The 19,322-nt window shown below is 38.4% G+C and overlaps 1 protein-coding gene across 2 annotated transcripts in view; it reads right to left on the bottom strand.

Moving 5' to 3' along the window:
* Positions 1-19,322, bottom strand: part of LOC117300708 (diacylglycerol kinase theta-like) — a 90,849-nt gene that overhangs the window by 66,358 nt on the left and 5,169 nt on the right. For both annotated transcript variants that reach the window (XM_033784460.1, XM_033784461.1), the window contains exon 3: positions 10,327-10,406. In XM_033784460.1, coding sequence (XP_033640351.1) covers positions 10,327-10,406 — 80 coding nt within the window. The remainder of the gene's footprint in view (positions 1-10,326; positions 10,407-19,322) is intronic.

The raw sequence follows: 19,322 nt of genomic DNA, 5'->3' as shown, positions 1-19,322 counted from the left end.
TTTGAATGCAGTTCATTTGGTTGCCTTCCATTCCAAGCTACCAAGACGTGTCTATCTAATAGCGGCTAGGGCTACGGCTGTTGCTAAGGGTGATGCTATGGGTCTCCTATGCTTCAATGCTTGTTCTCATGACAATCAAGCCACAGCCGCTAAGCTGCTCATTCTGACACAGCTTTATAAACATTTCTTTTGTGTCTCTTTGAATGCAGTTCATTTGGTTGCCTTCCATTCCAAGCTACCAGGACGTGTCTATCTAATAGCGGCTAGGCCTACGGCTGTTGCTAAGGGTGATGCTATGGGTCTCCTATGCTTCAATGCATGTTCTCATGACAATCAAGCCACAGCCGCTAAGCTGCTCATTCTGACACATCTTTATAAACATTTCTTTTGTGTCTCTTTGAATGCAGTTCATTTGGTTGCCTTCCATTCCAAGCTACCAAGACGTGTCTATCTAATAGCGGCTAGGCCTACGGCTGTTGCTAAGGGTGATGCTATGGGTCTCCTATGCTTCAATGCATGTTCACATGACAATCAAGCCACAGCTGCTAAGCTGCTCATTCTGACACAGCTTTATAAACATTTCTTTTGTGTCTCTTTGAATGCAGTTCATTTGGTCGCCTTCCAAGCTACCAGGACGTGTCTGTCTAATAGCAGCTTGGGCTACGGCTGTTGCTAAGGGTGATGTATTGGTCTCCTATGCTTCAATGCATGTTCACATGACAATCAAGCCACAGCTGCTAAGCTGCTCATTCTGACACAGCTTTATAAACATTTCTTTTGTGTCTCTTTGAATGCAGTTCATTTGGTCGCCTTCCAAGCTACCAGGACATGTCTGTCTAATAGCAGCTTGGGCTACGGCTGTTGCTAAGGGTGATGTATGGGTCTCCTATGCTTCAATGCATGTTCTCATGACAATCAAGCCACAGCTGCTAAGCTGCTCATTCTGACACAGCTTTATAAACATTTCTCTTTTGTGTCTCTTTGAATGCAGTTCATTTGGTTGTCTTCCAAGCCGCCAGAAAAGACAAATCTTGTGACAAGGTTTATTTCATGACCATCCATGTACATAAAACATGTTTTGGACAACAAGTTGATAAGATTGAATAATGGGAGTGTGATGAAATCAAGCACAGTGGGCATCAGTTTGTATCATGCTGTCACAAAAAAAACACTTTTCTAATAACTATTTTTCATTTTCATTTTCAAAAAAGGGGAAGCCTATTTTGAAGCAACTGGTAAAATTGAGTTGTTGATTTCATCTCCGACAAAGAGGGAAAAACAAACATATTCAATTAGAGTCGGGAAAATATTTATCTAAAGGTGTTATTTAATTTTTTTTCAATTCTTGCCATCTCAGATTTAAGCCCTAGTGATTAAAACTAATATGAAACTGCAAATCAGGACCTCATACATAGCGAGCCGACATTATTAAGTGTGCATGATTGGAGAAATATGAGCTTGTCAGTATTTTTGCCGACATCTGCAAATCACAATTGTTGACAGTTGTGATGCTATATATAGCCGTATTTTGACATATTTGTAATTTACTTTTTAATTTGGTTTGTTAGTTACTCCAATGGATGGGTCATTCAATGGCAACCACTGGTCACTGGTCCCCATCATAGCACAATCAAAATTAAACAACATGAAACACAACAGACAAAAGACATATTTTGTGTTAAAGACACTGGACACTATTGGTAATTGTCAAAGACCAGTCTTCTCACTTCGTGTATCTCAACATATGCATAACATATGAAACCTGTGAAAATTTGAACTTAATTGGTCGTCGATGTTGCGAGATAATAATGAAAGAAAAAACACCCTTGTCACACGAAGTTGTGTGCTTTCAGACGCTTGATTTCGAGATTTCCAAATCAGTGGTCTGGAAATCAAATTCATGGAAAATTACTTCTTTCTCAAAAACTACGTTACTTCAGAGGGAGCCGTTTCTCACAATGTTTTATACTATCATTACTCGTTACCAAGTAAGGTTTTATGCAAATAATTATTTTGAGTAATTACCAATAGAGCCACTGCCTATAAATGCCATCAACAAAATTAGGGCCAAATTCCTACATGTAGCAGGGTATCCGATGCCGACTGGACACCCCTCCTGCTAACACACCATTTAGTGAATAATTTCTTTACATTACAAAGGACCCCCTCATTTTCACAGTCCTCACAATAGTTCCCCAAATCAACCCAAATTCAAAATGTGTTGATAAATTCATGGCTGAACGGCACGGCATAATGCTTTGCTACATTACCCCAGAATTGCATCCCCTGACGGAGGAGACAGTGTACAATACAGTCGGGGTTTTCTGTACAGCTTTATTCGTTTGAGCACGTTAATGATAATGTATAATATCAGTGTGTGGTCAGGCTCTATAGACACCCACCCACACACAAATCAATGAGGGTTAGGTTCTACATCAACATCAAGTGGGGAACGCGCAGCAATTTGGCCAGCTTGAAAAAGCATCTTGTTGGTGGGGTAGTCTCCAAATGGATATTTAAGGAGGATTTGTTGATGGATCTTGGGATGGTGGTGCTAAAGGCTTGATCCTAGAAGGAGACCTACAATAACTTAAGAGTTTTTTTCTGAACCCTTTAAACTCAATTTTTTGTTGAGGATTTTGCATCATATTAAAATGAATGGTTCACTTCTCTGTTTAAAACTGTATAACATTACACACCACAATAAAAATTAACATAATGGGCTAGATCATTATTTTGTTTTCTTTATTTTGAAAGCTCAATTCTTATCATTTCTAGTCCTCCTAATATATCAACCTGAAAAGTGTTATAGTTAGGGGAAAGCATTTAAAGACTCACAAATTACTCTGGCTTATTTCATGTGAATGAATATAAAACTTACAACAAATTTTACTGAAATTGTTGTTTGTCTGGTGTGCTGATAAACAACAAGAAGATAGTAGTAATTTTGCTCCTGAAAAACAATGTTAAAGTTTCTCTTCGTAATCATGGCCATCTTGCACTGGCATTTCAAATAAACATTTCAAATAAACAAATAAATAGCAGACAAGCAAACAGTTTGCAAAGTATCTTTACATTAATGCTAAGTACCAAGGCTTGCTTGCTACAATTTACATGTCGCAGCCGATGCGACCTTGGTCATTTAGCCGTAAAATGAAGCCAAGCCTAAATTATGAAATTGGACATTTCATAAGGTCTGTGCGGCCGCCCATTCATCAGTGATTTCTCATACTGTATTATACATGTATATCCCACAGAGAGGGAGTTCTGAATCCCAAATGCACACTCTGTATATAATTGTAATGGGGCACAGAAATAGGTTACACTACATTACAATGTACAGTGTGTTTGTGCATGTTCACGAGAGTAGCTATTTTCACTGCTAACTTCTCTGCTAAATATGCGGGGGTTCGCTTGACAAGACGACTTAGCTATAAAAAGTACCTTGCATTCACACGAGGCATGTTCAACCCTGTTCTTCAACCCCGTACAATTGAATAGGAGGATCATGCAGGGGACACGTACAAACAAAGTACATAGATAATTAAGGCACTTTACAACATTATTATGCCTGTTAATCTGCCATACTTTTAGACTATTCCTCCAACTTTCTCAAATCCCTCGCGTAACAAAACGACTTAGCTAAAAAGTACCTTGCATTCACACGAGGCATGTTCAACCCTGTTGTTCAACCCTGTTCAATTGAATAGGAGGATCATGCAGGGCACACATATCCAAGTACATAGCTAGATTAAGGCACTTCACAATATTATTATTAATAATAATATTATTATTATTATTATTTTATTTTAACATTATGCCTGTTTATCTGCCATACTTTTAGACCATTCCTCCAACTTTCTCAATTCCTAGGGCAGCATCAAACCCCAAGCTGCTTATACTATAGCGCTAAGGGATTAATCCAACACAATACTGTCTCAGCTCTCTGAGGTTCAAATTTATACACCTGGGGTAAGAGAAGCAATTATGGTAGGCCTTGAATTATACATGCAGGTCATGGACGCTATGACCTCCCAGTTGCCCCTGGTCTTGGCATTGGTGCCTTTTTGACAGTTCCCCATAGACTTTAAGATTTTCAAAAGGAAAGACTTTAAGATTTTCAAAAGGAAGTGCCCTTTGCAAAATGAAAATGGCCTTGCCCTTTCAAGATGAAATTCCAGGGGTGGATTTCACAAAGATGACTACTCCTAACTTAGGACTAGTCCTAGAAGATGTTCAAAACTTAAGGCTGGCCCTGAGATAAGACTAGTCTTAACTCTTTGTGAAATCCACCCCAGGCCTGTTATAGTTAAGTGCCTGGCTCATGGAGACAAGTGTCATCACCAGGAATCGAACCCTCACTCTAATGATTCAATCATCAGGTCTTGAGTCTGATGCAGAAGACCGCTTGGTCATGGTAATCCACAGCACGATGCCTGGAAATGCCACCGACTGGGTCAAATTAAGTCGATGAACTCCACCATTTACACAGTAGACAAAACTTCAGCTGTGGTGTACGTGCACCTTGTCCATCTGTCACTTGTCAGATACATATTTATATAAGCAATGATGCATTTACATCTGATAATTGATATTCAAATTTTAAATCCATTGTACGGGTCCCAGAATCATTTGAGTTAATTACGATTTCTCTGAATTTTTTGTTTTGGGGTTGGCGTACAATTACTGTGATTACCCGTTATGTGTAGGACGACTTTAAATTGATCTCCACACTCCTTAAAGGAACAGTTTACAGTTGTTTTTTGCTAACAAAACAGTTGATGGCAGTGTAAAAAGCACTTTATCCACCACTACATAAACTGACAAACCTGTAGAAGTTTGAGATCGACCGGCCATCTGGGTCACAAGAAAATAATGAAACACCGATTACACATTTTGCATGAATAAAACGCTCACTGAGCGATAAACTCTAAACAGGAAATTAGTTTTATTCATTTCTCATCAAATATGACGTTTCAGACAGAAATATTTCAAGGGATGTTTTTTCTACTTTCATCATCATTAGACCGTGTAGGTTTTAAATAAATCTGTGATCTTAGACAATGTTTTTTCTTACCAGTTCTCATGTTCCTTTAAGAACTTGACACACCACTAATCGAATCAGCATGGACGTGCTGTTAAGATGAAATGACGCCCGATGGATGGAAATCGAGAGGGGGGCTTGCATTGTTTAAAGTATAATCTATAAAGATCAAAACCTGCCTCGGTAAATCAGCTAAGCGTTGTAGAATCCCTTTTTCGTGGAAAGCAAATTATCGGGTAACTTCTCACATCTGGATATAGATTAAACGTGTACCGTAAGTGTGTATCTATTATTTGTGACGAACAACGTGATGTATGGTTGTACTCTACAAACATACAAGGTTACATTGCGGTAGAATTTTCTGCGAAAAAAGAAAAAAAAAACGATATCAATTTTCAACAGTTTACGTCTTTACCGTTTTTTTTCCTGGTACAGAAAATAATTTGAGGGCATCGCATTGTTCTTATGCTTCCATTACTATTAAATATTTCTGGTAATGACTACAAGATGCCTAGCAAGGAAATTAATTACTTGACAAATTAGCTATGGAAGCCTATATGTAAACCTTGACTCAATTCCAAAAAAAGTGTTCTAGAGGTTCCTACGCGTACAGTTTATGTATTTTATACACAGGATGCGAAGCCTGTATGGTTCGTTTTTGAAAGGGAAAGGACACCAAGGCATTTTTTCCTCGGTAAACATGGTAAAAGGCACCCCACGGTGAAATTGTAAATTTCTACTAGAGCATTTTCAGTATTACAGGAAACATTTATTTCATACTGACTCAGCAATAACAGAAACATACATTGTAGAAAAGCAAATAATTAATTTTAAGGGCACCAAGGCAATGACAGGAGGGCATCGAGGCAATCACCTTCGTTGCCTCTGATGCTTGATTTCAAGACCTCAAATTCTAAACCTGAAGGTCTCAAAATCAAATTTTTGGAAAAATTACTTCTTTCTCGAAAACTACGTTACTTCAGAGGGAGCCGTTTCTCACAATGTTTTATACTATCAACCTCTCCCATTACTTGTTACGAAGTAAGGTTTTATGCTAATAATTATTTTCTGTGAAGTATCAAGCCTGGGATGCACCGAAAATAGCCTATTACAGTACACCAAGGTTCCTCCTTCCAAACACTGTACCAGTATGCAAACTAAACCACAAGGTCAGACCCTAAAAAAGTACAGAGTTGTAGAGGTCCAAATTTGCTGCAAATTGAAAAATTGGGTGCATAAGTTGAGGTAGATTGAAAAATGCGACATTCAAATTGCCCACCGATAATACTTTTAGATGTAATTGAAAGATAAAAAGTGGGATCATAATTCACAACAGGGTGTCAACCAGAGACCCCTCCGGATAACACCATGGTGTTGCGTATATTTGTCAAAGCTTTTTGAGGACTCAGGAAAGTACTGAGCAAACAGTGCTTACACACATCAGTGTAAGGGCATTAACCAAAATTAATAAAGCGTTTTCAGCTGACTGTTCTATGCTTTTACGTACACTGGTGTATAAAGGGTAAAACCAAAATTAATATATTTTATTTTTTCCTATGCAAATTTAACATCTATTATATCGTTGCGGTACCCGCTCGGTGGTCTAGTTGGTAAGACACTGCTCGAAAATTGCAAGGGATGGGGTTCGAATCCCACCAAAGTAATATGCCTGTGAGTATACAGTGCTTACACACATCGATTAAGCAATCAATGTTCGCGGCTACGACACAAGTCGCACTAGTCGCCCAGGCTAATCAGAGACTATAGCAGCTCGAAAACGCTTGTACCAAAATGTCCATAGTGGCCGCAAATAGCTACAAGATCTGACCTACTTCCATGCAACCAAAAAGGTCTAAGTAAAGGTCACGACTTGACATTTTCCGATGTTAACAAAAATACATAAAATGTAGTCTCCAGTGTCAAATTCGAGCCAAGCACGTTGTAAACCACTGACTCAATTCACATACTGAAAAGTATAAGTCCAGTGCAAATGACAACATCGAAAGATAACCTTAAAAGACAGACAACTTAAAAGACAGACAATACTGAAAGGTAACCTTAAAACAATCTCCAATGTAAAATTCGAGCCAAGCACATTGTAAACCACTGTCTATTCACATACTGAACAATTATAAGTCCTGTGCAAATATCAAACTTAAACCTTTAAAACACAGACAACTAAAAAAAATGGTCAGGCTGACTGTGGCAATGACTGGTCCCATTGACTTGTCATGAAAGAAAATCGCAAAACCATGTATTGTTTATGACGTTTCCATACAACAGTTACTGATGACTTCCAACTCACCCAGTAAACTCATTTACTGACATTTGCCAGCTTTTTCAATCTTGTTTGTTTAGAAGCCCACAAAACAAATAAAATCCTACGTGCGCTTATTCAAGGTAACCACGGAACCCTTTTTTCGCTCTGGAATATTTCCCTCTGTAATTTTAGGCATTTACGAACCCTCACGTACATGTAGAGGTACCTATTGATAGATTAACCATGCAATATATTGTCTGGCTTATTCATTTCACCACGTCTCCATGTCGTCTTCAGCCCCCAATTCTTGAGAGGCCTCTAAAACAAAACAAAAACCTTCTCAACATGTTGCCTTCAGATGGGCTTAAATCAATTATAAATTACGCTAATCCTGCGTGGGTGGCACGACACAGCTGGAAGATTGCACAGACGTAGAGCGGGAGAAGGGCACACAACGACATGGTGGCAGGGAAAAGAGAATTAATTCGTGGGATAATCAATGGCAATGAATTAATGGATGGACGGCAAGGCTGAATGGGTAGAGCATTCGTGAGAGGAAAAAGGTACCGGGCTATAATGGGGGAAGGTGGGCGACGTTGGGCTGGCCTCCAGAAAGCAACCTGGAAATGGGTATAAAGATAAGGCGCAGGTGGGTGAATACAGTACGCCCACTCAGTCACTGGGTTCCTGAGAGGCTGGGGAATCAAAGATGAGACCACTTTGACACCCACAGTGAGATGGATGTACCCAAAAGCGCATAACCGCTAACAGTCCCAACCCTGACAAAAGTACACTCTTACACAAAGATTGGGGAATGATGTGATAGATCGTACGCCCACTCTATCCCCATCACTAGGCTCTTCTCCAGAGAATGATAAATCAAGGTTGATTTTGTTCTGGCTTGTATTCCATACATCTCATGTGTACTCATTTTTACGGGTGGGTAAGATTGATTATACCCATTTAAGTGTTACTCTCAGAGGGGGGTGCAGGTGGGCATTTTAGAAAACCTATAATAGCTTTTGCATGTTTTGATTTCGTCCTACAAGTATGCCCTCTCGGAGATGACTCAGGGGAAAAAGTCAAGTGCAGAAATGTGAACGTTTTGTTTTTGATCATCTGGATAGAAAAACTACTACACACACTACGCAAGCAGGAAACAGCAACACAAATATCAATGGAATTATATAAAAAAAATATAAAAAAAAGTATAAAAAAAGAATACCAATTCAGTAATGTTGGCATTTCATGAACAAGTATGCCAACAGGGCCAACTAGAGAGCTCAGTTGACAGTAAAGCACCGGCACATTGATCTGGAGATCGTTTGAGATCTTTGTTATTTTAATTATTTATGGGAATGGAAATAAATGTCTTGAAATGAAATGAAATGTAATGTAATTTATGGGGGCTCAGAGGGATGTGTACCCCAATTGCCATGGGCTTACTGGGTGTACACCTTATCCTTTAGCCCACCTGTGTACTTTCAAGTGGGCGACAGAATTTGAAGAGAATGATTCGACAATGTTTAGACTGATGTTGTCGGAGAGTCCTGCGTCACATGGCCAGCACATTCGTGAGGGAAGGAAGTACGCTCTGGGCGACTGGGCTTTAACGTTGATGAAGGTGGATTTACATACGCCCACTCTGTCACCTTGCAACGGGTTTACTTGAAAGGTTAGGGGGTTAAACCTTAATGCTAAATGGGTGTCTTCAGCGCCTACTCGATACCGTACAGCCATGTCGGCTAAGTAAGTCTCATTCTTACATTTCTTATGATGCAATTTAAAAGGCTAGGTAATTTACATTGGGCCTTAAGACATTGAGGGCTTTACACTCAATCAAAGATCAGAATGATTGCTTTTTATTCAAATGTCAGTTGTATATCTGAGGAACTAGAAAATCAAAACAAGATGTAGCCGAAGCAGCCCTAATACTTCATGGAGGCAACGGACTCATCCGTTGCTCCTGGCTGTTGCCCTGGTGCCCCTTGAAATATTTCCACAGAACTTCACTATTATTCCTCATAGAGAGGTCAGACGTCACATTCACCAAACTCTTCCTAACTTAGGATTAATCTTAGGACTTAGGACGAGGTAAATTCCATATAGATGTAAGGACAAATTGAACCCATCCTAAGTTAGGCTGAGTTACTCGTCCTAACTCGAGATAGGATTAATCCTAGCGTTTTCGTGAAACCGGCTGCAGGTGCCCTCAGCAGAAACGCCTTTGAGCACTTGCCCATTCAAAAAGGAAGCATCAGGCCTGCATAAACATCACAGAACAAAAGCCAGTGGATCATCGGTTGTTGCAAACTGTATTCACAACAAGTGGGTTAACCAGGCCTGGAATTTCACGCAGGCCAATAAGGCCATTGCCTCCATTGCCCCTGGTTTTGGCCTTGGTGCCCCTTCAAAAGTTTCCCATTGACTTTAAGATTTTCTAATGGAGATGCCCTTTGAAAAATGAAAATGGCCGTGCCCTTTCAAGACGAAATTCCAGGCCAGGGTAACTGAACATGGTTAAATGTGAGAGGCAGGGCTCGAATTGAAATTAAAAATGATGCGGTGAAATCGTACACCATTGGGAAAGAGGTTGCTGCGCACAATGACTACAAAATTGACGGAAAAGTATGATTTCTAAAATCTTAATGTTGCGAGCTTTGAATCTGAATCACAGCACTCTCTGACTTGATTTATTATGTATGACACCACCATTCTAACACTAAGCAAGGCCATTGGCGCAGCCACTGCAACTAAGATCGAGTGGCTGGTACTGGTGGTGGCGCAACTTGCGCCGATGGCCTCATTTTGGTTAGAATGGTGACGTCATGCATGAATATATTAAGAGAGGTGTATCATACAATGTGGGCTGCACTGGTGGTTCCAAAAAAAGTTTAGGCAGTTGTGCACAAGTTGTTCTAGTAAAATCTAGCGTACAAACATCTAGTGTAAGATATAACAGACCACTGGCCACAAGCCACTCTTGTACAAGCCTTTAGAAATTACAAGCCACTTTACTCACCTGTACTCGATCAGCTGCCACTGTACTGCATGGTGTTATTATGTTATCCAGACAGCGCTCATGGGTCACATAGTTACACACTGCAACCAATCAGAAAGGAGAACACAAATTTATGAATAAATAAATAAATTATAACAAATGTCAAGGGTCACAACTGTGTACAAAACAAAAGCTTTGAATTCAATGTTCGATGATTGTTTTTAATTGTGCACATGAAATTCAAACCAGGGACAGGGTTCCAATTGTGATGACAAATCCTTGAGGCTAAACATTTTTTCGAAACCAAAATTATGTTTAAAAGACCAGAATTATGTGTACAAGACCAGAGTTAAACTGAGAAAAGACTAGATACACAATAGACCCTTCTCATGAAATATGTAAATTGCAAAACGCGCGTGCGCACTAATGTTTTGGTTGGCAAAATGAGGGAACATCGCGCTGTCTTGTACACGGCGAATGGATGCGTGACGCAGACGCGATTGCGCGTCTGCTTAGTGCACAACCCTATGGCGTTTGCCAACCAACAGGGTCTGTATGCATGCGTGAATGTGATAAGCATATTTCATGGGAAGGGTCCATTTAATAAACTTTTTTTATTTAAACTTGCACTAAGAGAAGATTGATCTCATTTGTCTTAAATGCAGGTCTCAAAATTCACACTTGACCACGGACCCGAGGCCGATGGGGTTTTAGTGTCGGGTCATTAAAGGATAGGTGATATTGTGTTTCTCAATTGAATAACAATACATTTGTACATGCACCTCACTGTGTATTCTTGTAAAACAGTAAAACATCATGTTCAAATGAACATGTAGACTTTGTTTTTAAAAAAAACACCATTCATTTAAAAGAAAAAAACATTTATTTAAAAAACACCATTCCCTTGAAATTGCACGGTTTTCCTTACGTCATGAACCAACACAGCACGCCATTTGACTCCACAGAGCCAGTCATGTTAATTCACAATTTTAAGGCATGCTTGTGTTGATCATCATATACTACTTTTAAAAAATCTTTCTAACCAATGCATTTCATAACAAATAGTTGAAAACGCTTTTCATAGAACAAACTCGCCTGATCCAAGGCATTGTGTCCCTTTAAGTCTGAATACTAAATTAATACCAATAAAGACAGAAGAGATAAGTCTTCTCCTACTCATTTTTATAGTGCATTCATAAATACTGCAGACAGTTTCGCTATTCCTATTGGTGGAGAGCGCGTCACGTGGGTGTGTATAAACCTTTGTTTATGACAAGTAAAAAGTGTTGAAACATGGGTGGACTTGCGAGTTTACACCTGTGGTTATAAGACAGTTTCTTCATTCCTATTGGTCGAGAGCAATGGCCAGGACAGTTGTGCAACATCACGCGATGCGCGCGACGCCCACAGCATTCCCTTATAAGGAGCTGTTTACCCGAGGGCAGCGGAGGGCCTTACCATTTCATAGCTGGAGGGGTGTTGTGTTGAAAGAAATCATTGAACAATTATAATTTTTCCATTTATTTTACTTTTTGACCAAAAGTGTTGATGTTTTTTGACCGAAAAGGTATTTATCGACTTAGTCTCGGTAAAATTATCAAGAACCAGACCTGGTTGGGATTAAACCACTAGTTGAAAACCTATTCACCACACATTGATTCCCTTATTCAAATTTTTAGTTAAGTATTTTATTCACGTGCTGACTCTGGTCTTGAACAAACATTTGTGGTAAAGAAAAAGGTTTGATCTACAAGCCCTGCGGTTTTGTGGAGTTTTCTTAGAACAGACAAAAAAATTATGATTTAAAGACAGTGGACACTATTGGTAATTTGTCAAAGACCTGTCTTCTCACTCGGTGTATCTCAACATATGCATAAAATAACAAACCTGTGAAAATTTGAGCTCAATCGGTCGTCAAAGTTGCAAGATAATAATGAAAGAAAAAACACCTTTGTCACCCGAAGTTGTGGGCTTTCAGATGCTTGATTTCAAGACCTCAAATTCTAAACCCGAGGTCTCAAAATCAGATTCATGGAAAATGTCTTCTTTCTCGAAAACTACGTTACTTCAGAGGGAGCCGTTTCTCACAATGTTTTATACTATCAACCTCTCCCCATTACTTGTTACGAAGGTTTTATGCTAATAATTATTTTGAGTAATTACCAATAGTGTCCACTGCCTTATTTAAATCCATGAATACTTCACTCAAAGCTTACATTGTACATCTATTAATGTGTTGTTTTACCAGCTTTATTTATCCCATAAATCCCCTTCCACAAGTTTGATTGTCCGTAACAATCTTCTCCATAAAATAAATTGAAGAAGAAGAGAAATAATTCCAGTAAAAACAGGTCTCCAAATTGCCTCTCTGAGAAACACTTCCCCTCGCCGGCAAGTCGGACGATACACGGTCCATTGGAAAAATGATTCTCTCTCCACATGACCTACTGACATTCTCAAATGACAGCAATTCAGCGGGCAAGGTCTTTGTGGTCTACGACAGAAACGTTCAGTGCATAAATATGACATTTGCGCTGCGTAGATCGTCTTCTATACAACACTAATATTATTTGATTATATTTAAAAGGGGCTGGATAACTGAATGTTGTTTGTTGGTTTTCAATTCAATTCGGTGGGGAGTTCTTTTTCATGTTGTTTTTGAGAAGAGGGTTAAATAACTATGTAGTAAAGTTCAAATTATGGTGACACATTTTTCTTTGGGTGAACAACATTCAAGACAACAAATAAGTCTTTCGGTTGAGTAATTCTTTTGCATTCAAAATGTATACGCCTGTAGTTGACAAATTTAAGTTTTATAAAGCGAGGAGATTTTCAGGGGGAAAAGAAAACATCAAAATCAATTTTGTGACGTACTCATTTTAATAGATCAGGCATGCAACTGTAACTTCACCAAAAATGAGTAACTTACAAAGTTTCAATGATTTTGTATAGTTTTTTTTTTCAATTTTTAATGGTAAAACTGAGATTAAAAAAAGAAAATCAGCTGATCCAAGTGAAGACTGCATGACTGAATAGATACAGTGTGAGTCGGGGGGATTTAAGTCTCCAACCTTTCGGTAAAACATTGTAAATTGCCATTGCATTTTACACCCTTCCATAGGATTTGAACTACCTCTCGCTACCAGGTGATCTCAGTGCTCTAGTTGGGATGACACTGCTCTAGAATTGCAACACTCGTGGGTTCGAATCCCACCCAAGTAATATCCCTGTGATTTATTTTTTCACAGAGCTCGGGTAAGTACCGAGTATACAGAGCTAACACACATGGGGGTATATGGGTAAAAACCAAAAATGATATTCTTTATCCCCGATGCAAATTTAACATTAATTAAACAATGACAATAATAACAATAAACTCAGCAGAGTATTTTCTGTTTCAACAAGGGTTTTTTAAAAACAAAATTGTGCAAAGCCCACACATAATGAGGCACAGCGAGTGCAAAAACAATGACTACAACGCAGCAACAACGACGACGACAAACATACTCCTCTGCACGATAATCTGCATACATCATGGTATGATAATAATGAAGAGCAATAGGAAACATCAGGCAGCAGTTCCTTCCATCATGCTACCACCATACAGACAACGCCATGATCCAGGTTGCAGGTGACAAAACCATTTTACAGCGGCCTTGACAATCCATGCTTGGGCAACGCCTCCATTATTGATTGTTTATGCATTTTTTACCTGGGCTCAGTTTCAAAGAGCTGTTAGCACACAATTTGTTCGGATTTATATTGTTTTGGAGAGTGATCCAAAACTGGTAATTATTTAATAAAAATTTGAGAAGACCTCAAATTAATAAAAACAGTACTGCAAATAGCAGAGAAAGATTAATTCTTCACTAAACTTTATATAAAATAAAATTTAAATAAAAAAATAAAAAATAAAAAAATAAAATGTACACTTGGTCGTTGAAAATGCACGCATGTTTTTCCAGTGTGAGGGACTGAAAAAAGTAACACAAAAACAGTTTCACAGAGCTGCTTAAATCAGAAAACATTGCTTAAAGGCAGTGGACACTATTGGTAATTGTCAAAGACTAGCCTTCACAGTTGGTGTATCTCAACATATGCATAAAATAACAAACCTGTGAAAATTTGAGCTCAATCGGTCATCGAAGTTGCTAGATAATGATGAAAGAAAAAAACACCCTTGTCACACGAAGTTGTGTGCGCTTAAATGGTTGATTTCGAGACCTCAAATTCTAAACTTGAGGTCTCAAAATCAAATTCGTGGAAAATTACTTCTTTCTCAAAAACTATGGCACTTCAGAGGGAGCCGTTTCTCACAATGTTTTATACCATCAACCTCTCCCCATTACTCGCTTCCAAGTAAGGTTTAATGCAAATAATTATTTTGACAATTACCAATAGTGTCCACTGCCTTTAAGAATTGTCTACTTAGCAGAAATAAGTAACCAGTCCCAAATTGTTCATAAGACGTGGTAGTTTGGCTGGTAAATTTATTCTGGTGAAGCAAAATGTTGTTGCCCTTTTTCTGCTTGGAAAAGCAGTTAGCTCTATGAAATTGGGCCCTTGTTGCAGGGCTACATTTCATGGAGCTGCTTCTAAGTGCAAAACATAGCTCAGTACAACAAAATCAAATGCTTAGCAGAATATGGTCACCAACTAAAATACCACATCTCGTATACAATCTGTGAATGGATCATACTAAGTTATGCTTAGCATAAAATTGTTAAGCAATATTTTCTGCAAGAGCAGCTCTGTGATAATGGGCCCTTGGGTGCATTTCATAAGAAATTAAAACCAATGTACATGTTTGGTAATTGTCAAAGACCAGTGTTCTCACTAGGTTTATCCCAACAAAATAGTGTGCTTTCCGATAGGAAAAAAAAGACTTCTAGTCTTTTAATATTTTAGTGAGAAATTATCTCTTTCTCAAAAACTACGTTACATCAGAGGGAGCAGTTTCTCACAATGTTTTTATACTATCAATAGCTCTCCAATACTCGTTACCAAGTCAGTTTTTAAGATAATATTTGTTGTGAGTAATTACCAAACATGTGCCTAAGTCTTATCCCGAGAACTTTGGGCTACATGTAGCCTCAAGTTTCTCTTAGAACCAGTCCTAACCTAACGCTTCGTGAAATCGACCCATGGTTTCTTAAAGTAATATGAGGATACTGCAATGTTACAGTAAATGATTGCAATGTTACACTAAATGTACTCTCCAAACTTTTCTAGAAAATAAAGGAACTAAATGATTGTAGTCAAAAGTCTCATTCAATGGTGTTCCTCGCTTTCTGTTAAAGCCTTAGGGGCGTAGACAGCCGTGTAGCGATGCGACTGGAACCGTAGACCGCACGTACTATTAGAATTGTGGACTTATAGTTGTTTAATGGTCTGCCGCACGGTGAGATAGTGGAGTTGTGGCGGTGCTCTCGCAAGATCACTGCTCTCGCGCGAACTGCTGGTTGCCAACTTTTACTCCCCATGGGACTGTAGTCATGAGAGCAGTAGTCTCACGGGGCCAGCAGTCTCGCGAGAATACCGCGGGGAGAGTTGGAACGCTATCACCGCGACAGACATGTAACGACTTGTCAACAAGTCTACACGTACATTCACCTGTTGTTGCGAGACAACAAGGGCCTTTTCCAACATGTCAGGAACTTCTAAAATTCGTCTCTATTTCTTTTTTTTTTTGCTACCCTCCCAGGGTAGCGAAATTCCAAACCAGTCACAAGCGATGTGGTTAATAGAATACATTAACTTTGGTTTACATTTATTATTCAGCACTTTACTGGTTTGCATACAAATTATGAACAAATTATGTTTGAATCTTTGTTGAATAATTCATAAAAGAGAAACTTAAAAACATGTTGGGAAAAGATCTCACTCCAGTTGCTTCGCGGCTTAGTCTAAGTCCTTGACGAAAAAGGCTTAGGTGTAGCTTGTAGCTTGTTTACCAAAATTAAAATTTATTCTTCATTTTGAGCCACAGCTTCCCGTCAAAAACAGATGACCAGGTTGGTTCATTCCCGGCTAGTAACCTCCCCTTCTTGTATAGTCTCTGTGCCTATGATCAATTCAATGGGAAAAGCCAACTTAATGGAGATCAAAACACGCAATGCCAAAATAAATCACACTTAAGCCACGCAAGAAGTCAACACTTGCAGTCCGTGCATCCTTTCGTCGGATAGAATAATAATCTGTTAATTTTCTTAGGGGAATATTTATCCCCTCAACTTACTTGGTTATTTTCCACGTATGACGATTATCATAACATTCAGGATTCAGGAATATTATCTAAAGTGGCCTACATGTACTTATGTTTGATATTTCATGTGAGTGAGGTACCTTGTAAATTAATGCAAACTAAATAACATGTTAAACATGCTGACAAATTACATTTATTGATGCATTTTTTTTTACTTTTCACTTGTAGTTGGTGTACAGACCCCTTGCAGAAAAAACACCTGAAGCCATGCTGAACATTTGATTAATTATGTTAGGAACAACTGCAAGTTGTATTAGGCTAAAATCAGTTGAATTTGTGTATCGACATGGAAGTTGAGAATTGGAAGATATTGATCTCATTCACCTTAAATTTGGGGTAATTGAACCAATAATATGTGTAGACCTTTATCACACTGTCACCATCTTGGTCATGTTCCCTGTTTCCAATAATGGTAATAAAGGCTAGCATTCATTGTGTAAACATGGCACCTGACTATTATTTAGTACAACCTCATTTTGGTTGCAATAGACCTTTCTTTTGTTGATCAACAAACCGCCTTGGTTGGCATGGTCGGCCGAATGTTAGTAAAACACTAAATCGTAAAAACAGATGTTTTAACAAAATTCAACATTTTCTGCAAACTTTCAATTAAATAAAGTACTTCTCATAATTAGTTGTTTTGTTTTAAACAAAATCGACAAATTTGGTTACATTGTTACAAAAAATAGCGATCTTTTCTTGATTTGCACTTATGGCTTTCCATAGTTTTCCAATCTGGGTTGGCAAAAACTCGGGCTGTGACGTTGCAAAAGAAAGGTCTATAAGTTGGAATAGAGCAAAATCAAGATGGCCACACCGTGATAAAGGTCTATAATGGAACGGGAACGGAATGTCCGTTTTGTGGGTACCAAGATACCGAGATACCAAGCCACAGACTTACCCTTCTCTCCCCCCCCCCCTCCTATTCTCTCGATGGGTGCACCACACTAAATAAACATTGCACAGCATACCACATACAGTGCAAAATTCATTAAACATTCAATGTATCTGAAAGTACCCAAAGTCATGCAACAATGGTGTTATTTCTTTCATTATTTTCTTGCAAATTCTATGACCAACTGAGCCAAAATTTTCCCAGGTTTGTTATTTAGTATGTTGGGATTAAAATGCAAAAAACTTTTATTATTAAAATGTAATTTAAAAAAACTCACATTATCAAGGTTTGGTTTTTTTAAAACAGTGGGTCGTATGAGTAAAAACTAGTATTTTCTTTTACTTGAACATTTCAAGTGTTGACTACCATCCATATGAATAAAAGGAAGTAAAAGCTTTTACTAAATGCTTCTACTTGGAAGTTTATACTTTTACTTTTTGCTAGTACTTGTCAGTAATTGTCTAATTCATACGACCTCTTGAGCTAAACAAAATACTTTGACATCATTTGCTTTTTTTATCATGCTACAACAAAGTGGATGTTCAAAACGGAGCTCCCACATAATGTAACATGAGCGAGATCAAAACAATACATGACTTTTTATGAATCTAATTCTGAAAAGCACCAAAGAAGGGTAGGCCTACAATACAAACCAATTGTTTTTTACACAATTGAAATATTATGTTTAATCTGATTTGAACTCAACTTCCTTATTTATTGAAAACATTTCAAATGAGTTTCAGCATCACTTACATGTATTGCCTTGGTTTGTTTGGGTACATAATAACACAAAACACATGTCCATAGATTTATATTAACAACTTACACAGTTTAAACAATGATAGTAGAAAGCTTCCCTTAAAATTTAACTTGCTGAGGTGCTATAGTTTTTAAGAAATTAGTAAAAATAAATGTCAAACAAATAATTTTTTTCTCAGATTCAGCATGTAAAAGTGTTTACTAATTACAAGTTGTGGTATTAATTAGTTTTTGTCTCACTTAGACGAAAACTATTTTCCTTTAACACACTCGATTTGACTACTTGAAGAGAATACTGACTTACAGGTTTGACCTTTTTTAACCTCGCATTCAGCAAGCGTACAACTGCTAAGGGACACCAGAAAAGTCCTACATAATAAATGTATTAAAAATCTGCGCATCTGAATTTCCGAATACCCCGATGGGACAAGAAACAAGAGTGGCCGTACTCTTTAAACAATCTTCGCGATCCAACCAAGCTAACTAGTCTCAAATACCCGTGTTCTGAGAATTGTTGTTTTTGAGGGGGAGTATTTGTCTTCCTCGTTCAGGAAGAATTTGCTTATTTCTATCATCGGGGTAAATACTCCAATAACAAAAAACATCACAGACAGCCATTCTGCTGACCGATGGGAAACAGACACTGGCATCTTGTAATTAAGGAGAAAGGTCTTCTTGTTAATTTAAAGGTTCTCTCTTAAAGTCACCTGGAAGCGGTATTTTGTCAAAATAAAGCTTTTGTCACTAAAATATGTGTTTTGTTGAGTGGAACAATTAACTAAGGTTTAAAAAAATTAGTTTCCATGTTGTTTACAAATTTGAAAATAAGCCCGACCCGAGAGTGCGCTGTTCGTGACGTCAATCGAGGCGCGATGAATCGCATGCAGTGCCAACACGAGATAGTGACGCTTGGCGCAAGCTAAAAACATGCCCTCAAAGTTGAAACAACACCCGACGTTCATTTTCTACCAGCACGTGACTTTTAGCGCGTCCATAGTGGTTTATCTCCCTTTTAGCGCGTCCATAGTGGTTATCTCCCTTTTAGCGCGTCCATTTTCTGTGTATTACCACCAGCACATGACTTTTTAGCGCGTCCAT

This window comes from Asterias rubens, chromosome 16, assembly GCF_902459465.1.
Source record: "Asterias rubens chromosome 16, eAstRub1.3, whole genome shotgun sequence".
Lineage (NCBI taxonomy): Eukaryota > Metazoa > Echinodermata > Asteroidea > Forcipulatida > Asteriidae > Asterias > Asterias rubens.
The sequence above is the reverse complement of the archived record's forward strand: the minus strand, read 5'-3'. Positions and strand labels throughout refer to the sequence as shown.